At 42.2% G+C, this 25,510-nt stretch overlaps 1 protein-coding gene across 1 annotated transcript in view; it reads left to right on the top strand.

The window, feature by feature from the left end:
• The window catches only part of B3GAT2 (beta-1,3-glucuronyltransferase 2), a 173,178-nt gene that overhangs the window by 94,135 nt on the left and 53,533 nt on the right, over positions 1 to 25,510 (top strand). The window contains exon 2 of the mRNA XM_056565841.1: positions 9,031 to 9,175. Coding sequence (XP_056421816.1) covers positions 9,031 to 9,175 — 145 coding nt within the window. The remainder of the gene's footprint in view (positions 1 to 9,030; positions 9,176 to 25,510) is intronic.

The raw sequence follows: 25,510 nt of genomic DNA, 5'->3' as shown, positions 1-25,510 counted from the left end.
GGAGCAGAAGAGGTTTGCTATGGGGATTTGCTCATGCTCTGGACAGATCATGACATGGACAGAGGTGTCAGCAGAGAGCACTGTGGTCAGACAGGAAAGAACTATACAACTTCCTCTGTAGTATAAAGCAGCTAATAAGTACTGGAAATATTATGTTTTTAATAGAAATCATTTACAAATCTGTCTAACTTTCTTGAACCAGTTGATTTGAATTGATATGTCCTACAAGTTTAACAATAGCTGAGATGGGGAAACCTCTGGAGTAGTGCAGTAAAACATAACTTATCTCCTATCCAAAAGATAGGGAATACGTTATAGATTGCGGGGGTCTGACCCCTGGGAAACCTCTACGATCTCCTGAACGGGGCTACGGCAGTCTGCTGGAAGTGGCATTTCTGACCCCCACATGAAGCCGGGATACATGGAGAGATACATGGGAGGGATGTGTCAGCTGCCGCTCTGTGCAGGGGTCGGCACGCCTCGCTCGTACTGCCAGGGCCCCTTTCAGGAGATCAAGGGTGGTCCCAGTGGCCGAACCCCCAGCAATCTATAACTTATCCCCTATCCTTTGGATAAGTTATGTTTCACTACAGAACTCCTTTAAAGGGGTACTCCAGTGAAAACCTTTTTTCTTTTAAATCAACTGGTGGCAGAAAGTTAAACATATTTGTAAATTACTTCTATTAAAAAATCTTAATCCTTACAGTACTTATTAGCTGCTGAATGCTACAGAGGAAATTCCTCTCTTTTTGGAACACTGATGACATCACGAGCACAGTGCTCTCTGCTGACCTCTTTGTCCAGTTTAGCAACCATGCATAGCAGATGTATGCTAATGGCAGCATGGGGGCTCAGTGGTTAGCACTGCTGCCTTGCAGTGCTGGGGACTTGGGTTCAAATCCCACTAAGGTCAACAATAAATAAAGTGTTATTATTATAATCACATCAGCAGAGAGAACTGTGCTTGTGATGTCATCAGAGAGCATTCCAAAAAGAATAGAATTTCCTCTGTAGTATTCAGCAGCTAATAAGTACAGGAAGGATTAAGATTTTTTAATAGAAGTAATTTACAAATATGTTTAACTTTCTGCCACCAGTTGATTTAAAAGAAAAAAGGTTTTCACCGGAGTACCCCTTTAAGTGTATGTTTACTTTGAACAGCTATTTAACTCTTTATATAGCATTTAGTAGTTTTTGTAGATATTTGGTAGCTTTTGTAGATTATTCAACATGATCCTTAACTTACAGTGTACTGATCCTAAATTACAACATGTATTTAAGTCTTCTGCTGCACACCAGCAGCAAATCCTCAGTATATCTGCAGCAGAAATCTAAGACTTAGCCTTGCATTTTTGCTGTAGACATACAGGTTGGATATTTAAGTTCATTGTTTGAACAACCCCAATATTTACACACAACATGCATTGGTGCTTTGTAGTTGGAAAGTGGCATCTGTAAGCTGTATTGTAGGAGATCAGCCGAAATGATAGTGTTGAGTATTGTAACAGCCTTACTGACTGCACCCGAGAGCAAGCAACAGAATTGAGAAAGCATCTCTGAACTACAACAAATGCTGTAAAACAGGATCAGTAAAGCAAGAGTAATGCAATGTACGGTACTTACAATGATAGGACTGAAGCCGGCTAAAGACAGCCAACTGAGTCCATATTACCATGTATGCCTCTGTGCTCACAGGGAAGAGTCTCTGCTGGGAGTTGTGCTTGTTGCCATATCCGACAAATACGTATGAGTGACATTGTAGGGGATTGCCATGTATATACTGTAGTTCCTAATTATAATGTAGAGGCTTGTATGGAAGTTAGTAAAAAGCTTAAATAAAACATGAAATATGCAATTCCTCCTTTCTCATTCCTTCTGAAAGTTCTCCCTATGATTCATCCCTTAACCCTCTCATTTATACTTCACTGCCTTACAAATAATACTCAAGGTGAGTGACAGAAACATTACAGAAGCCTTGGCGTTGTTCTTTTGAGAAATGAGAAATATTCCTGTAACAATTAACAAACAGTTCTAGCCAGTAAAGTCACATTGGGGTGACTAATGGTGACCATAGAGATAACAGTAGTCAGTTCCTATAGAAAGAATTGAATAATCATTATGGTTAACTATTGTACGTCATTTTACAGCTGAGACATGGGATCTTTATAATACAGTCCTGTACTGTAGCATGTGTTATAGCCCAGAGGCCGGGGTGATCCTAGCCTTTTGACTGCTAAAGAAGATAAAAGTAAAAACTAGCCAACCATGCCTGTCTTTTCTATGGTGAGAGGAGGAGCCGCTAATCTCTCCCACAACAATAAGGTCGGCAGTTGAAATCCAACATGTCCGAACCTTCCCTCCACTGGCAAAGTCACCATACACCATACACTTTAGGCCAAAGTTGGCAGGTTTGGCTGACTTGTCTAAGGTGTATAGGCACATTAAAACAATAATTCCTATAGTGCTAATAGAAATACTGATTTGAAAATACAACTATGGATGAGAATGTGTTATAATACAGCAATAAAGTGAGGATCTATGCATCTTACTTAGCTCCCTAGAGACAGTGGACATAAATGTACATCCCTGTACGCTGGCACATACCAACCAAGGATGTACATTTATGTCCTAAGCAGCATTCTGTCTATGAAGCGAGTACAGAAGCAGCACTCTCTTCAGTGGCGGCTGATAGCGGTAATTAACCCACAGTCAATGGCACACATCAGCGATCCGGCCGATATCCCTCTAATAAATAAATATTTATGTATCTTTTTAATCTCATTGACCCAGAGAATAAAAATTGTCAATTTTACCATAAAGTGTACTGTGCAAAAACTATGCCCCCCAATTTGTTAAACTGCACTCTTTCTTTCAATTTTGGTCATGCAAAAGCACAAGCCCTCGTATGGTTCACTGGATGGGGGGGGGGGAGATGATGGCTAAGGTAAGGAGGTAACAGCAAAAAAGAAAAAAATGAAAATTGGCTTTGTCCTCAAGGCCAAAACAAGTTGTGTTCTTAAGGGGTCCAATCAGGTCCAATTCTGCCTATAGACAAAATAGGCAGCGGCCTAGAGTGCTATCTTAATGGGGATGCTGCTCTGCCAGCTGCAAGAAAGTTAGTAGCCAGCCAGCATCCGAAGCACCCAGTGCTCATCCAAAGCACCTGCCCAGCCATCACCACCATCACACCCCCTAACCAAATCCTTCCCCCAGAACCATATTAACCCCTTAAGGACCAGGACCATTTTGGCCTTAAAAACGAGACCAATTTTATTTTTGCATTTTCGTTTTTTCCTCCTCGTCTTCTAAAAATCATAACTTTTATATTTCCATCCACAGACCCATATGAAGGCTTGTTTTTTGTGTCACCAATTGTACTTTGTAATTACTTCACTTATTGTACCATAAAATGTACAGCGCAAACAAACAAATATTATTTATGTGGGAAAATTGAAAAGAAAACCGCAATTTAGCTAATTTTGGAAGGTTTTGTTTTCACGCTGTACACTTTCTGGTAAAAATGACATGTTTTCTTTATTCTGTGGGTCAATACGATTAAAATGATACCCATGTTATATACTTTTCTAAAATTGTACCGCTTAAAAAAAATCTCAAACCATTTTAACAAAATTTGTATATTTGAAATTGCCCTATTTTAACCACCTATAACTTTCTCATTCTTACGTATATGGGGCAGTATGAGGGCTATTTTTTTGCACCATGAACTGTAGTTTTTATCAGTACCACTTTTGCTTAGGTTTTACTATTTATAAATTTTTTATAAATTTTTTTGGGAATGCAATGTGACAAAAAAGCAGCAATTTTGGACTTTAAAAAAAATTTTTTACGTTACGCTGTATGGGATAATTAACAATATATTTTAATAGTTCAGATTTTTACGCATGCGGCCATACCAAATATGCGTATTCATTATTTTTATTTTATGCTTTTTGGGGGGTAAAATGGGAAAAACGGACATTTTACTTTATTGGGGAGGGGATTTTAAAAAAATTTTATTTTACCTTTTTTTACTTTTTTTTTTTTTACACTTGATTGCTTTATCATTTGATTGGTAATACTGTTCAGTACTATGCATAGAGCATAGCACTGATCAGTGTTATCGGTCATCTTCTGCTCTGGTCTGCTCGATTTCAGACCAGTGCAGAAGACCCCAGGAAATAGCCGGAGCCAGGTGAGGGGACCTCCGGCTGCCATGCTGGATGATCGGATCCCCACGGCAGCGCTGCGAGCGATCCGATCATCTATTCAATGTACCACACTGCCACAGATGCCGTGATCTGTATTGATCACGGCTTCTGAGGGGCTAATGACAGACATTAACGCGATCGCAGATGTCTGCCATTATCGGCGGGTCCCTGGCTGGTGCTCCACGGTCATGGAGGCGCGTAAATGCACGTCATGGTGCGTTAAGTACCACGGCACCATGATGTACATTTATGTCCATTGTCGTTAAGGGGTTAATCTGCAGCCTTTTGCATGCTGGAGCAGTGCAGTGCCAGCTCAGAGGCAGACAGGCAGGTCATGTCCATCCAGCATCCTGACATTGTGCACGCCTCCATACATCCGCCCCAACCCCCTCATCTCTCCTGAGTGATCACGTCTGTCCGCCTTGGAAGAGTACTGCTTTCAGCGGCAACAGGCTTCTCAGAGGCAGACAGGCAGGATCGCTAATGTCCTCTGTCTCGTGACATCACAACTCCGTCTTCGGCCTTCCTCCAATGCTCGGGCTATAGAGGACAATGATGGCACTACTGACAGTCGATGGGGGCTTGTGTGTGGATTCTTACACCATGTGTAAGTGCATGATTATGTATGTTTGTTACAGCTTGTCAGTAGTAAGTAGATTACATGAGGAGGAGGTTTGTTACAGTGTGTCACTCCAGAAGTAAGAAGATTACACAAGGAGGAGGTTGTTACAGTGTGTCAACCCAGTAGTAAAAAGATTACATGAGATGGAGGCTTGTTACAGTATGTTAACCCAGCAGTAAGAAGATTATATGGGGAGAGGGTTTGTCACAGTGTGTCAACCCAGTAGAAAGGAGATTACGTGGGGAGGAGGTTTGTTACAGTGTGTCACCCTGTAGTAAGGTAATTACATATGGAGGATGTTTTTTGCAGTGTGGAACCCCAGTAGTAAGGTAATTACATGAGGAGGAGGGTTGTTACAGTGTGTCACCCCAGTAGTAAGGAGACCATGGAACTTCGAGAGACCGGGAATTTTCGTGGCGCTGATCGGGGAGAAGTCAATCACGGTGCGCACATCAAGATAAAATAGTTTTAATGGTTAAGGTGCAATGCGTTTCACTGCACAAGCGCAGCTTCCTCCTGCCTGAGGAAGCTGTGCCTGCGCAGTGAAACGCGTTGCACCTTAACCATTAAAGGAATTTTATCTTGATGCACGCACCTTGATTGACTTCTCCCCGATCAGCGCCACGAAAATTCCCGGTCTCTCCGAAGTTCCATGGTCTCCTTAATCTTCACGGGAATGCTGCAGATGGGTCCATAAATATTTTGTCATTCATTACATGCTGTCCATTGTTGTGTATGCCGGTACACAATTGGCGCGGGTAAGTGGCCATTGTGCCCCCTCTGTATAATTAACATCCAACACGTATGATTCTTCACAGGGAGCGCCTTTTTTTTGCTTTTATATTTCGCCCCAGTAGCAAGGTAATTACATGAGGAGGAGGTTTGTGACTGTGTGTCACCCCAGTAGTAAGTAGATTACATGAGGAGGTTTGTTACAGTGTGTTACCCCAGTGGTAGGGAGATTACATGAGGTGAAGGTTTGTTACATTGTGTCACCCCAGTAGGAAGTAGATTACATGAGGAGGGGGTTTGTTACAGTGTGTCAGCCCAGTAGTAAGGAGATAACATGAGGAGGAGGTTTGTTACAGTGTGTCAACCCAGTAGTAAGGAGATTACATGGGGAGGAGGTTTGTTGCAGTGTATTACCTTTGTAGTAAGGTAATTACATATGGAGGAGGTTTGTTACAATGTGTCACCCCAGTAGTAATGTAATTACATGAGAAGGAGGTTTATTACAGTGTGTCACCCCAGTAGTAAGGTTATTACATGAGGAGGAGGTTTGTTACAGTGTGTCACCCCAGTAGTAAGAAGATTACATGAGAAGGATGTTTGTTACAGTGTGTCACCCCAGTAGTAAGAAGATTACATGAGAAGGAGGCTTGTTACAGTGTGCCAACACAGTAGTAAGGAGATTGCATGGGGAGGAGGTTGGTTACAGTGTGTCACCCCTGTACTAAGGTAATTACATATGAAGGAGGTTTGTTACAGTGTATCACCCCAGTCGTAAGGTAATTACATGAGGAGAGGGGTTGTTACAGTGCGTCGCCCCAGTAGTAAGGTGATTACATGAAAAGGAGGTTTGTAACAGTGTGTCACCCCAGTAGTAAGGAGATTACATGAGGAGTGTGATTGTTGCAGTGTGTCACCCCAGTAGTAAGGAGATTACATGAGGAGTGTGATTGTTGCAGTGTGTCACCACAGTAGTAAGGAGATTACATGAGGAGTGTGATTGTTGCAGTGTGTCACCCCAGTAGTAAGGAGATTACATGAGGAGTGTGATTGTTACAGTGTGTGACTCCAGTAGTAAGGTGATGACATGGCGAGGAGGTTTGTTACAGTGTGTCACCCCAAAAGTAAGATGGGGCATGTCAAAGGGTGGGACCAATAGGCAGAAAAATTAGCATTCGTCTAGGGTGGCAAAAATCCTTACATCAGCCCTGTAAGTAATACAATGTTTATGCACCGTTGGTCAACATTTTACATCTATAGACAAACAGAACAGTACGATGTTTAAAGGTGAACCTATGTTTTTAACTAAGGCAAGATTGAGCTTTAGTTACATTTTCCAATAACAGTAATAATAACGTGCACATTATATAATGTATAACCCAATGTTTATTGAGTTAGTAACATTTAGTAGAATAATATGTAGCCTGTCTTCTGGTATAAGGGATGCTGCCTTGGGTCCAACATTTTAAAAAGATGTGAAAAGCCCCATAGCAGCATAACCTGTCATATAGCAGAATAATCAACTGTCATATGTTTTTTGTGTATAGTATTTGCTTGTACCTAATATTGATTGCTTTCTATCGATCTATCTCTCAACATTTTTCTCTAAGGCCAAACATATAAATGTACATTCAAAGAGACCATCAGTCTAAAATGTTCCTGGAAATCCGTGAAAGATGAATAAATGCTCCATGATGTGTTTAATGTGGAAAAGTCTGTAAAGGTTTTACAAATGGGAGGCACGCACCTCAGGTTCCTTTGCTCTCGTGCCAGCTTTCACATTAAGGGATTAGAGATTTTCGTTTCAAATGCATTTCTGCATGATAAAATAGGGTATTTAAATCCTGTGTCATTGTTAAAACAGACAGGCAACACTCAGAAAAAAAACTAAACTATCCATATTCCAAATCTATACTGTATAGGTACAAGGTGAAAGAGAACTCCTGGCGCTTTTACCTTGTCCATATATTGCTTAAACGGGTACTCCGCCCCTAGACATCTTAACCTTTCATCCAAAGGATAGGGGATAAGATGTCTGATCGCTCGGCTGCGGAACCCCAGACATCCGGTGCATGGAGTGAACTTCGCTCCGTGCCGGATGACTAGCACTGCAGGGGGTGGAGGCTCATGATATCACGGTCACGCCCCGCTCGTGACATCACGGCCATGCCCCCTCAATGCAAGTCTATGGGAGTGGGCGTGACGGCCGTCACGCCCCCTCCCATAGACTTGCATTGAGGGGGCGTTGCTGTGATGTCACCAGCGGGCATGGACGTGACGTCACGAGCCTCCGGAGCTGCACCCAATGCTCTAAACGAACGGCGTGTGCAGCAGGGAGATCACGGGGGTCCCCAGCGGCAGGACCCCCACGATCAGACATCTTATTCCCTTATCCATAAGATGTCTAGGGGCAGAGTACCCCTTTAATTCAGAAAAAGATAATCTTCCTCTGAAATCCCTTTATGAAATATAATCTCTTGATGAAATATTATTCATTCTGGTAACTTTTTGCTGCTTTTGTACTCTTGGATTGGAATTCTGTGTTGGAATCATTCAGTGTTATTATAACAATGTGGGAGAGTAAAAAATACAAAGAAGGATGTGTAAAAACTGTAGGTCAGAATTGGCAATATGCCCGGTGAATAATGCTAGAGCACCTTTACAACATGTTGTGTGTATGCTAAATAAATTGGCACCTCACGCATTCCTACTTGTGATATCCCCGCTGTAGTCTTTCTTCCATATGGTCAAGGCCATGGTGGTCAAGTTCTCCAAACAGAGGCCACATGTGTACAGATGTGCCAGATTTTTTAACAGCCAGAACTAGTTTTTTTTTGACTACCCATTAAATCCATGCATGGATTTATGCCATCCAAGGGCATGAAAATGCCATCAAATGTAACATCATTTTCTTCCCTTGTGACTGGAGCTTGCATGATTCGGTAACACTATCCTGTCAGAGGTTACACTGAATACGTAGTAGTGGTAGGTTATTTTAACCCAAATACATACGTGTTTCTTTAACAAAATATCTTTGTAATATTTTAGCTCCGGGCTCTTACTGCAAAAATACATCATTAAGCAGCGTACACAGCAAAGAGCCAATAAACAATGGGGCCACATGACTGTGAATACATATGAGGAATGTATATAGCATTAGTATGTACAACACATCAATAGATGTATAATACAGCTGTTTTGTTCTTTTTTAGTTGTAGATTGTTGGGGGAGGGAAGCAGGATTCTTCAATTGTCATCTCCCTCCCCAATTATAAAGCAAAAGTAGAGTGGACCATTGACCTAAGTAAATGTTCCTTTAGGGTATGTTCCCACATGGTGCAAATTTTTCTATTTAACTTCAATAGGGTAGTAAAAATCTACAGCAAATCAGCAACATGTCTGCAATGTGTGAACATACCCTTAAACAGTAAAGCTTTTACCTTATTTATATGATATTCATATTTCTTTACAGATGCGCACAACTCAGAAAGTCTCAGTATGGCCAGTAGGCCTTGTTGGTGGGCGACGGTATGAACGTCCATTAGTAGAAAATGGAAAAGTTGTGGGTTGGTACACAGGATGGCGAGCAGACAGACCATTTGCCATCGACATGGCAGGTAAGCTACATATGGTAAAGTATATAAAATCTATAATAAATGCAACTATAAATACTGTAAAAAGAAACGTCACTAATAAAGGAAACAGATTTCGGTAATCACAATAAAACATCACCATGTTTTCAGCGTATTAAAGTGGAATGCTATTTGTCTACTTTAGTTTGTTTTGTTTTACATTCATATCTTTTGGAGATAAATAAGAAATAAAAGAAAATAGAGGTAATTAGAGATAAGTGAAGCTATAAAAAAAACTTACCAGGAACCTGGAAGGAAGAAGTGGTACAAAATAAATGCTAGGACTAAGGCTAGGTTCACACTACGGAATTTCTGGGCAGAATTTCTGCCGGAGATTTAGCCAGCGGCACTAAGACCGCACGGACATCATTGCCGTCCCCATAGACTGCAATGCATTTCTGGGTGGATCTTTTGGGAGATCTGCTCAGAAATGCATTGACATCTTTGGGGACGGCAATGCAGTCCGGGCAGTCCTAGTGCCGCCGGCTTGATCTCCGGCAGAAATTCTGCCCAGAAATTCCACAGTGTGAACCCAGCCTAATAGCTAGCTAAGTGAACAATATATCAAAAATAGTTTTTGTTATACATAAAGTATAATAGAGTAAAGAATTTAAATTATGCATGTTAGACTATTGTCAAAAAGTCTTCTCAACAATATTTCCTTCAGACAGTAAATCTCTAGGTGAAATATACAGTGATAACTAATATAGAAAGGTCTCCTGCACTACAGTAGAAAAATAAAACAATCCAACTTTATTCAGCAAACATGCTTCTGGAACGACGAAGTCCATGGGTCAATGCATTTTAAACCACGCCATGACCTGTATGGGAGTGGTAATGCCTTAATGAGGTATGCCGGTGGAAATTATTTTTTTTTTAAATCAACTGGTGTCAGAAAGTTAAACAGATTTGAAAATTTCTTCTATTTAATAATCTTAATCCTTCCAGTACTTATCAACTGCTGTGTGTTCCATACAGGAACTGTCCAGAGCAGGATACGTTTGCTATGGGGATTTGCTCCTGCTCTGGACAGTTCCTGACATGGACAGAGGTGTCAGCAGAGAGCACCGTGTTCAGACAGAAAATAAATTCAAAAAGAAAAGAACATCCTGTGGAGTATACAGCAGCTGATAAATATTGGAAGGATTAAGATTTTTAAGTAGAAGTAATTTACATATCTGTTTAACTTTCTGGCATCAGTTGATTTAAAAAAAAATTGTTTTCCAGCGGAGTACCCTTTAAAAGGAATACTCCGGGATGTGAAAATGTATCCTCTATCCTAAGAATAGGGGCTAAGTTTCATATCGTGGGGGGTCAGACCACTGGGGCTCCCAGGGATCTCCTGTTCAGGGCCCCTGGCTCTTTGCCGAAATAGCACGTGTTGTCCACCGCATGACGCGGTGGCCGACACGCCCCTCTCAATACATCTCTATGGCAGAGCCGGAGTCTGCTGAATGCAACGCTCTGGCTCTCCCATAGAGATGTATTGAGGGGGTGTGTTGGCTGCCACTTCATGGTCGGACACGCACCCTTGCCGCTGACTGCCGGGGCTCCGTACAGGAGATTGTGGGGGCCACAGTGGTCTGACCCCCGCGATCTGAAACGTATCCCCTATCCTTGGGATAGGGGATACCTTTTCCTAGAGATGTCAGCAGAGAGCACTGTGCTCGTGATGTCAGCAGAGAGCTCTGTGTTCCAAAATGAAAATAATTTCCTCTGTAGTATTCAGCAGCTAATAAGTACTGGAAGGATTAAGATTTTTTTAATAGACGTACTTTACAAATCTGTTTAACTTTCTGGCACCAGTTTATTTAAAAAAAAGTTTACCACTGGAGTACCCCTTTAATGCCTAGTTTTAACTTGGCACCAGCAATCCTCCTTACATACCTGCTGCATTATAGATTGATCATTGCGGTATTTAATACTCCTTCCTAGCCCATACTGCATACTTAGACATAGGCTAAAGGGCATATCTGCAGCAGGATACAAGAAAAAATTATGTATCTATAACAATGCATTTTAATTATACTCATAATCAATAAGCCTCTACTGAGGCTACCAATAATCATAAGCACTAAATGATAGTTTTATTTATCCTGCTATATCAAAGCCCTATACTGTGAACTGTGACAGTATATTAATACACGCAGATTCATACAGTATAGAACAACATAAAACAAACACACTAATATCCATCAATATAAATGCATCAAATCACATGAGGATCTAGTATGCTTTTCTATTAACTACCCTACGGGACCATCCCCCTCCTCATACAGGTTTCCCACCTCCTTCATATCAATGCAATATTTTAGTTTTTTTTTTTTCAGTGAATTAGCAAATAATGTCTAACATTCTAAAAAAAAAATGGAAAAAGTTGAGTATGAAAACTTTCCGAATACATTGTATTCCTGGTATTCTAGGGTGGTTAACAGGTTAATACATTCCATCACTAGTGACAAAAGGAAGTGAAAGTGATGAATATTATAACCCTGGTGGTCCAGAATTTTAAAAGACTTCAAGGCAACATCCCTGGAGTCCCATGAAATGAAGTGTTGTATTTCTTACAGTGGATTACTTATTTCAAACAGTAAACAGAAAGGTCTGATTTTCTCAGGCTAAAGCCATGTTCACACCTCAGAATTTCCTTGCTAAATTCCGCATTGGAATCATGCACGGAGATTCTACTGCAGCAGAGTCCCATTGAATTCAATGGGATTCTGCTGTGCACACAGTGGAATTTCCGTGGCAGATGTTTCCGGCACAGAAATTCTGTTTTCCGTGTCAGCAGAAAGAATGAACGTGCTCATTCTTTGTGTAGAGTCCGCACGGAATGCATTGCCATCTATGAGACTGTGCATTCCTGTGCGGTCCTAGCGCCCCACAGTGTCTGGAATATCCGCACGGAGGGACTCCATACAGACATTCTGTAGTGTGAGCATAGCCTAAAGGTGGTCTCCTATCTGAACCAACCATAGAGTTAAAAATTATCACTGAAAAGTAGTCTGGGGGAGGTAATGTCTGGTCACTCGCACCCCCTGACATGCATCTCCTCTGTCAACCCATAAGTTCAAGTTTAGCTTATTACATACTGTACTTCTACATTACGGGCAGCAGCTAACTACATGTATAGGTCAGGATCTATTCTGATGGTCATACTAAAGGGAATCTTCTCTGTTATAAGGCACTTTCTCAATAGACATAATAGACCTCAGCATCAGCATCACAGATTTGCCCTAAGGGAGCATAAAACAGGTAAGCCATAGCTTTTGTAATCCATTTGCTGTGGTATAAACTAGGGATCGACCGATATCGTTTTTTTAGGGCCGATACCGATAATCGGTGGAGGTTAGGGCCGATAGCCGATAACTTATACCGATATTCCGGTATAAGTTATCGGCTATTTATCCCCCCTCGACACCGCTGCAGGTCATTGATTTAAAGTGGGCGCTTTGAATCAATGCACTGCAGTGGCTTTTGCGGTGCCATAGGCCGCCGCCACCACCACCCGCTTCTCTCCCCTACCTGTCAGGGTTGTCAGGGCCATCCATCCTTCCTTCCTGTAGTGTCCGGCGGCATTCCGGGTTGAGGGTGCACCGGTCCGGGCTGTCCTTCTTCTCCGGGGGTCATCTTCTCCACTCTGGGCAGGCTCCGGCCTAGTAGCGCAGCATAGATGCCGCTGCGCAGTGACGCCCGTGCGCAGCGACGCACCTGACGTCACGGCGTAGCAGCGTCTATGCAGTCTACTAGGCCGGAGCCTGCCCGGAGTGGAGAAGAGGACCCCCGGAGAAGGACAGCCCGTACCGGTGCACCCTCCACCCGGAATGGCGCCGGACACTACAGGAAGGAAGGATGGATGGCCCTGAGCACCCCCATTATGGGTAAGTTTATTTTTTATTTTTTTTATTGACTCGGAGGGTGGGGGAGGGGCCCGACCGGTATAGCGGTATGGGCAAAAATCCATACCGGTATACCGCCCAGCACTACGGTGGGGGGTGCGACGCGGTGGGTCGGGGGGGTGGTCGCGGTGCGGCGGGTCAGGAGGGGGGTTGGTCGCGGTGCGGTGGGGGGGGCAGTGCGGGGCATTATCGGCTTATCGGCAAGGTAATTGCCGATAGCGATAATGCCCAAAATCGTGATTATCGGCCGATAATATCGGCCATACCGATAACCGGTCGATCCCTAGTATAAACTCTTAGGATAGGGTCCCTTAACATATTTTCCTGACCACTGTAGTCAATGGGTAGCAAAATCAGCTTCATATTTTTCTACCCATTGACTTCAATGGGTAGGAAAATACATAGCAGCAAATTACGGCAAGTCTGACCCTACTCTTAATCACATTTGTGATGGTTCACTACGGAAAACAAGTGTCTGTATAGTGTAGATGTAGGACAAAGAAATCTGCAGAAAGTTTCACCTCAGGCCTGGACTGACAGTCTGGTCATTCTATTACTTTCAAGAATAGCTGTTTTGAGTTAACATAGGTCTTTTGCAAGTTGTAGGCAATACACCAGAAATTTTGAATGGCCTAAAAATGCTGATTTAGACCATTTTCTGCATCAGCCTTCAGCGTATTTTTGTGACATGTGTAAGATTGACAGATGCAGACTGAAGGCAGAATTCTGTGAAAAAGTTTATCTGCCATGTTGGATTTTTTTCAGTTGTTCTTGGTGCAGTCATTGAAGTCATTCATAAAGGATCCTTCTTGACAGCACTGCTGACCCAAAACTTCCAGTGGATACAAGATATGAACCAAAAGGGTTATTAGTTGCAATTACATCTATACATTAGAAAACCCTAGCAGTCTGTTCACCAGGACAGTATATCATGAGGATCAATACATTGTGAGTGCTTGGAAAAGTAGAGCAAGTTTAGAAGATTATTTAACACATACAATACACCCTATAAATTGTTGTTAGCACAAATGCTGGTAACTTATGTGCCTCATGCACTTTTTGTTAAATGCATTTTGAAAGTGTAAGTAACTGATATGAATCATTCCTCCCCCGTACCCTCTTTTAGTGCTATTAAAAGTATAATTACTTAATTTGTTGTGTGTATTGATCATGACAGTGTACAGTCCTGAGGAAGAGACCAAGAAGAGATTAAAGGGTTACTCCGGCCCTGAGACATCTTATCCCCTATTCAAAGGATAGGGGATAAGATGTCTCACCGCAGGGGTCCCGCCACTGGAGACCCCCGCAATCTTGTATTCGCCACCCACCTGTTTGAGCTGCACGCCGCGGTGCCAGTTCACAAACAGCTGGGTGGCGACCACAGGACCGGAGTATTGTGACATCACGACTCCGCCCCCATGTGACGTCACTCCCCGCCCCTGCTATGCAAGTCTATGGGAGGGGGCGTGACATCCGTCACGCCCCCTCCCATAGACTTGCATAGCAGGGGCGGGGGGTGACGCCACATGGGGGCGGGGTCGTGACGTCACGATACTCTGGCCCCGTGGTCGCCAAAGGATAGGGGATAAGATGTCTCAGGGCCGGAGTACCCCTTTAAGGCAATAGATTCCTGGGGTCTATCCTCAGCTGTCTTACAAGAGATTTGCCATATAAAGCAGTATTCCTCTATTATTTTGCATTATATATAGATGCAATGCAAATCACTGTTTAACATTTCAACAATGGAAGAAGCTCAGACTAGGCCACAAATCATGGCAATTGATGATTTGTCATATTGACTTATGCCATTATTGTCCACCATGACAACCTTCACAGGCCAACCATGAAGTTCGCGGTAATACAGAAAATGGCGATCTGAAATCCCTAATGTGTGTTTCCCTGACTTAAATAGGCCCAAAGTAGGGGTAAAGGGAAATAAATCTACCAGGGATAAAAGCATAAATGTGAAATCCTGGTCATAACTCCTGAGCTATAAAGAGATGGAAGAGCGATCCATAGCGTAAAACCGCCAATGTGTAATTCAATGGGGAATTTAGGAACTCTTACCAAAGGCGGTTGTTTGAGCTCACACACAACAATGGTCAGCGTGAGTGAGTATATGGCCCGGTCTGTAGCCTCCCCAATCATACGAACAATACCAGGTGAACACTTCCAAGGAACAAAGGGTTTCAGCGGCGCTGACCAGGGATGGACACGTCAGGTGAGTCGAAAGGGTTTATTTAAACTCCTGAGCTGTCTGTGCAAACTATCCACAAAGACTATGAAGCTGCTGCATCAACTCATGTCTCACACGTATAAACTACTGTAACATTAGGAACTTCTTCCCACATTTTAATATTTTTGGTAGTAGAAGATAAGAATGTCAGTAGTCGGATAATATGTAGAAATAAAAGTGTAAAGAAAATACTACATAAATCTAGTTCTTTAATCCAGAGGTCCTATAACACATAACTAATGCAAGGGGTGGTCACAGCAATAATAGAAAGCTCCTGTGTAAGAACAGTATATAGGCTGACCAGAGGCACAACTTGTAGCTTCTGGGCCCAAATGCCAAATCTGCAAAAGGACCCATCTGCCATTTCTAATACCGGTCTCTTACGGGGCAGATGTGCCTTGGGGCGCCCTTAGAGACCAGGGCTCTGTTACGGCTGCTACCTCTGCATCCCCCTATAGTTACGCACCTGAGGCTGAAAGACGGATTGTGATGTCACTGCTCACCTGAGGGAAATCCATTCATGACATCGGTTAATTTACTGAGCCTTATTTGTGATGTCACAGTAGCATACCTGAATGAAACTAATGTTTAATGTCACAGCAGCATACCTGACAAAAACTCACCTATTATGCCACAGAATCTTACCTGGCTGAAACACACTTCCCATTTTACAGCAACATACTGTACCTAACTGACCTGTCATGTCACATTCCTGACATATACACTTAGAACAGCGTAAACGACTCTGTCCCTGTGTGACGTCATGCCCCGCCCCTGCAATGCAAGTCTATGGGAGGGGGGCGCTGTTGATCGCAGCCAGGGACCCAACGGTAATGGCGGACACCCGCAATCCCGTGGATGTCCGCCATTAACCTCTCAGATGCCGTGATCAATACAGATCTGCAGCATCGCGGTCACTTAAATGAATGATCGGATCGCCAGCAGCGCTGCCGCGGCGATCCGATCATCCAGAACGGCAGACGGAGGTCCCCTCACCTGGCTCCGCTGCCTTCCGGGAGTCTTCTGCTCTCATCTGCCTTCCCGCAGACCAGAGCAGAAGATGACCGATAATGCTGATCAGTGCTATGTCCTATACATATCACTGAACAGGATTAGCAATCGAATAATTGCTATTAATAGTCACCTATGGGGACTATTAAAGTGTAAAAATAAAAGTAAAAAAATAAAGTAAAAAAAAATATGTGAAAAAACCTCCTTCCCCACTAAAAACGTAAATTGTCCCATTTTCCCTATTTCACCCCCAAAAAGTGTTAAAAAATAATATTTTATATACATATTTGGTATCGCCGCGTGCGTAAATATCTGAACTATTAAAATAAAATGGTAATGATAACGTACGATGAACGGCGTGAATGTAAAAAAAAAAAAATAGATGCTTTTTTATAACATTTTATTCCCAAAAAATTTTGATAAAAATGTATTAAAAGTTTTATATAGGCAAATATGGTATCAATAAAAAGTACTGATCACGGCGCAAAAAATGAGCCCTCATACCGCTGCTTATACAGAAAAATGAAAAGTTATAGGTCTTCAAAATAGGGGGATCTTAAACGTACTAATTTGGTTAAAAAGTTTGTGTTTTTTTAAGCACAACAGTAATAGAAAAGTATGTTATCATGGGTATCATTTTAATCATATTGACCCAAAGAATAAATAACACATTTCATTTTTCTGTAAATTGTACGGCATGAAAACGAAACCTTCCAAAATTAGCAAAATTGTGGTTTTCTTTTTAATTTCCCCACACAAATAGTATTTTTTTGGTTGCGCCATACATTTTATGGTAAAGTGAGTGATTGCATTACAACGGACAACTGGTCGCGCAAAAAACAAGCCCTCATACTAGTCTGTGGATGAAAATATAAAAGAGTTATGATTTTTTGAAGGCGAGGAGGAAAAAACGAAAACGTAAAAATAAAATTGTCTGCGTCCTTAAGGCCCAAATGGACTGCGTCCTTAAGGGGATAGACTTGCATTGCGGGGGCGGGGTGTGACATCACACAGGGGCGGATTTATGATGTCACAATACTCCTCCCCCATAGTCGTGAACCGGCAGACTCCAAGGCTGCAGCGCTGCATGCAGCTCCCAGAAATGGGTGCTGTATGCGAGATAGCGGGGTCCCCCGCGATGAGACATCTTATCCCCTATCCTTTGGATAGGGGATAAGATGTCTTAGGGAGGGAGTACCCCTTTAACATAGTTAGGGAACATAGAGAGAGTTTCCAGAAAAGAACGGTCACTCCTGTTTCTGTGCTTCTTAGCAACATTGCCATGTTAGCAGTCCTAATAAATAGTGGAGAACAACCAGTAGTTGGTGGAAATGATGTATGTAGGACAAGAGAGATAGTGGTTAAAGCGGATTTTATAATCAGAAAACAGAATAATTTGTCACCTAAACCAACTTTACCAAAAGGTTTAAGACAACTCAACCGCATAGAAAAGACAGGGAGCTGTGGTCCAATCCAGTAGGACAACAGGAGCTAGAGGTCACTGCAGAAATGGAGAGAGTATACCGTTGCAAAGCAGTTAACCCCTTAAGGACCAAGCGTTTTTGTCTTTTTGCACTTTCGTCTTTACCTCCTTACTTTTTAAAAATCATCACCCTTTCAATTTTGCACCTAAAAATCCATATGATGGCTTATTTTTTGCGACACCAATTCTACTTTGTAATGACATCAGTCATTTTATCCAAAAATCTTCTACAAAACGGGAAAAAAATCATTGTGCGACAAAATTGAAGAAAAAACACCATTTAGTAAATTTTGGGGGCTTCCGTTCTGTAAAAATGACATCTTATCTTTATTCTGTAGGTCCATACGGTTAGAATGATACTCTACTTATATAGGTTTGATTTTGTCGTACTTTTGGAAAAAATCATAACTACATGCAGGAAAATGTATACATTTAAAATTGTCCTTTTCTGATGCCTATAACTTTTTTAGTTTTCTGTGTATGGGGCGGTATGAGGGCAAATCTTTTGCGCCGTGATCTGAAGTTTTAATTGGTACCATTTTTGTTTTGATCTGACTTTTTGATCGCTTTTTATTCCTTTTTTTATGGTATTAAAAGTGACCAAAAATAAGCTATTTTGGAATTTGGAATTTTTTTTTTTAAGCGTACGCCATTGACTGTGCGGATTAATTTATGATATATTTTTATAGTTCGGACATTTACGCACGCGGCGATACCACATATGTTTATTTTTATTATGTTTATATATTTTTTATATGGAATTTAATGGAAAAGGTGGGTGATTTTAACTTTTAATAAGGAAGATGTTAATGTGTGTTTTTAAACTTTTTTTTAACTTTTTTTTTTTTCTTACACTTTTAGTCCCCTTCGGGGACTTTTAGGAAAAATCATTTGATTCCTCATACAGATCAATGGGATTCCATAGAATCCCATTGATCCGTGTGCTCTGCGCTCGATTGATAAAGCCTGGCCCCGCCAGGCTTTATCATTCAGAGTGCTGGAACCGCTGCAGCAGAAGAGTTAAGCCCTCAGGCTACCTCCACAGTGGATCGCCCCCCCCCCCCCCCCCCCCGCAATTGCGCTGCGGGGGGGCCATCCACCCCACTGGACCGCCAGAGACAGGATAGAGGCACCTTTAGACGCCGCTGTCAACTTTGACAGCGGCGATCTAAAGGGTTAATAGCCGGCCGCGGTGATCGCCGCATGTCGGCTATTAACGCCGGCACCCAGCTACAGGAATCAGCTGGGGGCCGGCCAGTATGATGCGGGTTCAGGCTCGAGACTTGATAAACATTGATACGTGAACAACTCCTTTAGCCACCTTGATTTTTCCTTAGGACCATATGCCTTACAGTAAATTAGGTAATATATTATCCCACAAAATACCATAACATTTGTTTAACCTCTAAATTTGCTAAGGAATTGAGAGCAAAGAAAGAATACATATTGACTTTTGTGGAAAAGCGGTTGATGACTAGAGGATAAAGAAGAAATAGAACATTACAGACAGAAGACGGCAGCTAAGGGTGGTAGATAAGTAGGTCGCTTGGCCTGTATGTTTTAGTACAGAAAGCCCAATGAAACATGGAGCAAACTCTATCAGACAGACTCTATCCCCACAAACAATTTGTTCTGACATCAGCAACAAGAGGAGCTTCCAAATTCTTACGGACTGAATATTTTGGCAGTCATTCAAAATAGTAGGTACTTAGGGCTACAAATAAGTCCAGCCATTAAATAGAATTGGTATTGCAGTGGCATTTCAGATAGAAGAACAGCAGACATGAGTCATATTTACTGATTATGATTCAGTCCATAAAGGTAATGCTGGGTGTCTAGTCCATGGTAGGTGAATATACTCTGATCCTGGGACTAGAAGAATGCTGAAGAACCAAGAAAAAAATGTCTAAACTGAGGTGCCAATTTTCAGTAATCTCCATGTTCATCACTCTTAAGCTCCATAATATAGAATTGGCTTTCTCAATATTACTACCATGTCATAATCCCCAGAAGAGACACCAATTGAGGTGGGATCGTTGTAGTAAACAAATTGTAGTCAGGAACATAGAAAGCAATTCAGATGTAATAAACTGATAGATAAGGCAGAAGCTTAGTCAGAATACAGGTCAATATCAGGAGGGGAACTATCCCAGTCAGATGACAAATGCAAAGGATGGAGAGCATTATCATGGAGGAGGTAGGGGTCATGTGACTGTGGCTGGTACATGTGGCGCAGTAATCGGAAAAAAAAATAGATACACAGAAATAATAACCAAGCAAAGAATACACTTACTGACTGTTAGAATTGAAGAAACATTTGAATATAATAATGATATATGTAAGTGTTAACAATATTACAGCAGAAGCCTAAGTTTAAAGTAAAACTGTAAAACAGAAAGCAGGCTCTAGTACCATATTGGGCCGCCTGTAGCCTGGAGATGGGCATGGAGGCATACAGGGTCTGAATCCTGTGGCACATTTACCCATATATGTTGCAGTGGGACCTGTAGATCCTGACAAAGCTGGCCTGCATTATATACATTATTGGCAATATATCTGGCAATTAGACAGGTGAAGGAAATGTTGCAATCTGGCGGTGACAATCCTGGGAAACCCTTGCTGTGTGTGGCGAGCATTATTCTGCTGAAAAATTGCAGTTGGCACAATGCCATGATAGGCAACACATTTGGGCACAGGATGTTCTGTACATATCGCTGAGCCGTTAGTATCCCTAATATCACTAATAGGGATGACCGGATGTCATATGCATTGGCTTCCCAGATCATCACACCAGCAGCTGGAAAAGGAAACTGTGGAAGCCGCATGAGCTTGTCAGCGGTTCAAATGATCCTCTCTACTGGTTGTCTCTCTGGGCTCCAAGTGTGCACGTAACCACTGCCCCCAACAGCTTGGATAAAACAGCAAAATGTCTGAAAGTAAACTACCCAAAAGTAGCCTCTGAGAGCCTTTTATAGGGGAGCAGGGGCAGCACTATTACTCGCCATCTTGTAGCAAGACCCAGTGTCTACTTAGACCACACCAGTAATCACTTACATATGAGTTTTGCAGCAATCTAGGTTCAATGAGTGTATTTACATGCAAGGTGCATGAACCAGGGTTCACTTACACAAGGGCTGGCATCATTTTGAGGCAGTGATTACATTGGCAACCTGATGCTGCAATGAAAAGAAAAGAAAGAGAGCCACAACTTAAACCAGTAGTGCACTGTGGTCAGAGAGAAAAGAACTGTACAACTTCCCCTAGAGCATACAGCAGCTGATAAGTACTGAAAGGATTGAGATTTTTAAATAGAAGTAATCTACAAATCCGTTAAACTTTTTGACACCAAAATTAAAAATTGATTAAAAAAAAAAAATAATAGTTTGCAGGCATAGGGAGATGAGCTCTGAAGAGCCTGCTGAGTAGTGCTGAGCACCCTGGCAGTAGTGCCTCAGTGAAAGACAGAGGTAGATGCAGAGGAGGCATTCAGTTGCCTAGAAAATGGACATGGATATCATCTGCCCAAGACTAGAGAAGCCTAAAATACATAATGACAAAATAAATCTGAAAAAGAAAGAACTTGAGGTTCTTGAGAAGTAGACGGGGTTAGACTCTTAGATTATAAGTCAACACACAATGGAAATCATAAGTAGAATTATTAAATCATAAATGTTAAGCTTGTAAAAATGTTCTATCCGTGTCACTGTAATTACTAACAATGGCCTTGGGCAAAACATTATTGCATTGTTGATTACAGTATGGTATGTAAGAATGGCTTATGGCTTAACAGCAGGCACTGTTACATTGTCAACACACTATTAAACATTCCACCTCTTTTATATAGTCATTTTTAATAGTATACTTACATGTATATACTAATTATTGTCTTACAATGTAATATGACACTGTAATTCCTGCACTTGTTATACAAAGATGCCAGTAAAGTGCTTTATACGTCTGTTTTATTTTTAAGGACATAAAGATGTAGCTGTGATTTTTTTTTTTTTTTGAGTGCATTAACCCAACAATGTAATATGTTGTGTTAGGATATCCTAATACACTAAGGAATCTAGGTAAGGCTTATAATTGAGGTGGAATGTTAAAGGTAATCTGTCATCAGTGTCACCGGCACTAACCTGTTGTTACAGGCAGGTAGTGCAGGTGACACTGATGATAATTATACTTACCGTATATACTCGAGTATAAGCCGACCCGAATATAAGCCGAGGCCCCTAATTTCACCCCAAAATCCCAGGAAAAGTTATTGACTCGAGTATAAGCCTAGGGTGGGAAATACATCATCCCCCCTGTCATCATCCAGACCCCCGTCATTAACACGCTCATCATCATCACCCTGTCATCATCCCCCTTTCATCATCACCGCCTGTCATCCTCCCCCTTCATCATCACCGCCTGTCATCATCCCCTTGTCATCATCCCCTTGTCATCATCCCACACCCCCCTTCATCATCCCCTTGTCATCATCCCCTTGTCATCATCCCCTTGACATCATCCCATACCCCCCCTTCATCATCCCCTTGTCATCATCCCATACCCCCCTTTCATCATCCCCTTGTCATTATCCCCACCCCCCTTCATCATCCCCCTGTCATCATTCCACACACACCCCCCTTCATCATCCCCTTGACAAACCCCCCCTTCATCATCCCCTTGTCATAATCCCACACACCCCCCCCTTCATCATCCCCTTGTCATCATCACCACATGTCATCATCATGGTCTTCAACCTGCGGACCTCCAGATGTTTCAAAACTACAACTCACAGCAAGCCCGGGCAGCCATCGGCTGTCCGGGCTTGCTGGGAGTTGTAGTTTTGAAACCTCTGGAGGTCCGCAGGTTGAAGACCACTGCGGCCTTCAACATCATCCAGCCCCCTCTCACCCCCTTTAGTTCTGTACTCACCTCCGCTCGGCGCTGGTCCGGTGCTGCAGGACTGTCCGGTGAGGAGGTCGTCCGGTGGGATAGTGGTTCCGGGCTGCCATCTTCACCGGGGAGGCCTCTTCTCCGCGCTTCGGGCCCAGAATAGAGGCGTTGCCTTGACCATGACGCAGAGGAAAGTTGGTAATGAACGTACCTCTGCGTCGTCGTCAAGGCAACGTGACTATTCCGGGGCCGGGCCCGAAGCGCGGAGAAGAGGCCTCCCCGGTGAAGATTGCAGCCACCTAAGGGCGGGAGAATTTTTTGCAAATCTGACCTCTATCACTTTATGTACTAATAACTCTGAGATGCTTTTACTTATAAATTTGATTCAGAGATTGTTTTTTCATACATATTCTACTTTATGTTAGTGGTAAATTTACGTCGATTCTTGCATAATTTTTTGGTAAAAAATGCAAAAATTGCAGAAAAAATTTGAACATTTCGCATTTTTCTAACTTTGAAGTTCTATGCTTGTAAAGATAAGGGACATGTCCAATAAATTACATATTGATTCACATATACAATATGTTAACTTTATGTTTGCATGATAAAGTTGACATGTTTTAACTTTTTTAAGACCTCAGAGGGCTTCAAAGTATAGCAGCAATTTTCCAACTTTTCCAAAAAATTTCTAAATCTGAATTTTTCAGGGACCAGTTAAGTTTAGGAATGAATTTGAGGGTCTTTATGTTGGAAATCCCCTATAATGGACCCCATTATGAAAACTGCACCACTCAATGTATTCAACATGACAAAGTTTGTTAACCCTTTAGGTGTTTCACAGGAATAGCAGCAAAATGGAGGAAAAAAACTTAAATCAAAATTTTTTTACACTAAATTTTTTTTTTCATTTTTACAAGGGGTAAAAGGTAAAAAGGCCCCCCCAAACTTGTAACTCATTTTCTCTTGAGTAAGGAAATACCTCATATGTGGATGTAAAGTGCTCTGTGGTTGCAATAGAGGGCTCAGAAGGGAAGGAGCGACAATGGCATTTTGGAGAGAGAATTTTGCTGAAATGGTTTTTGGGAGGCATGTCCCCATTTAGGAAGCCCCATGATGCCAGAACAGTAGAAGAAAAGAAAAAAAACACATGGCATACAATTTTGGAAACTACACCCCTCAAGGAACGTAACAAGGGGTACAGTGAGCCTTAACACCCCACAGGTGATTGACTAACTTTTGTTAAAGTGGGACGTGAAGATGAAAAATTAGATTTTTAACACTAAAATGCTGGTGTTACCCCAAACTTTTCATTTTCACAAGGAGTAAAAGGAGTAAATACCCCACAAAATGTGTAACCCCATTTCTCTCGAGTAAGGCAATACCTCATATGTGGATGTAAAGTGCTCTGTGGGTGCACTAGAGGGCTAAGAAGGGAAGGAGCAACATTGGGCTTTTGGAGAGCAAATTTTGCTGAAATGGTTTTTGGGGGTCATGTCGCATTTAGGAAGCCCCCATGATGCCAGAACAGTAAAAAAAAAAAAAAAAAAAAAAAAAAAAACAGACTACTATTTTGGAAACTACACCCCTTAAGGAACGTAAAAAGAGGTACAGTGAGCCTTAACACCCCACAGGTGATTGACGAACTTTCTTAAAATTGGGACGTAAAAATAATTTAAAAAATGTTTTCAATAAAATGCTGGTGTAACCCCAAGTTTTTCATTTTCCCAAGGGGTAATAGGAGAAAAAGCCCCCAAATATTTTTAACCCCATTTCTTCTGAGTATGGAAATACCCCATATATAGATGTAAAGTGCTCTGCGGGCGAACTACAATGGTCAGAAGAGAAGGAGTGCCATTGGGCTTTTGGAGAAAGAATTTGGTTTGAATGGAAGTCGGGGGCCATGGGCCATTTTGGGGGTCTTTTTCTCCTTTTATCTTTTGTGAAAATTAAAAGTATGGGGCAACACGAGCATGTTAGTGTAAAAATGTTAATTTTTTTAACGCTAACATGCTGGTGTAGCCCCCAACTTTACCTTTTCACAGGGGGTAAAAGGAGAATCTATGGCTGTCCGGCAATACTGGGAGTTGTTGTTTTGCAACAGCTGGAGGTGCTGCTTTGGAAACACTGCCGTATGAGCCGTTTTTCATTTTTATTGGGGGGGGGGGGGGGACAGTGTAAGGATGTGTATGTGTAGTGTTTTACTTCTTATTATTTGTTAGTGTAGGGCAGTGTAGTGTTTTTAGGGTACATTTGCACTGGCGGAGGTTCGCAGTGAGTTTTCCGCTGGGTGTTTGAGCTCTGACTTGTAGAAGGAAACCCATTGTAAACCCCCGCCCGTGTGAATGTACCCTGTACCCTGTACATTCACATGGGAGGGGGGACGCCGCAAACCTTCAGCTGTGGCAAAACTACAACTCCCAGAATGCACTGACAGACCATACATGCTTGGAGTTGTAGTTTTGCAACAGCTGTAGGCACACTGGTGGGGAACCACTGAATTAAGAAACAGACTCTAGCTCAGTGTTTCCCAACCAGTGTGCCTACAGCTGTTGCAAAACTACAATTCCCAGCATGCCCAGACAGTCAGGGATACTGGGCGTGTAGTTCTGCAATATCTGGCCCTTCAGATGTTGTAGAACTACAACTCCCAGCATGCCTGGACAGTCTGAGCATGCTGGGAATTGTAGTTATGCCACAACTGGAGAAGAACAGTTTGGAGACCACCCTCCAGATGTTGCAAAACTACAACTCCAAACATGCCCAGACTGTCCAGACATGCTGGGAGTTGTAGTTCTGCAACATATGAA

This window comes from Hyla sarda, chromosome 3 (genome assembly GCF_029499605.1).
Source record: "Hyla sarda isolate aHylSar1 chromosome 3, aHylSar1.hap1, whole genome shotgun sequence".
NCBI classification, from domain to species: Eukaryota; Metazoa; Chordata; class Amphibia; order Anura; family Hylidae; genus Hyla; species Hyla sarda.
This window is presented reverse-complemented; position numbering and strand designations above follow the sequence as displayed.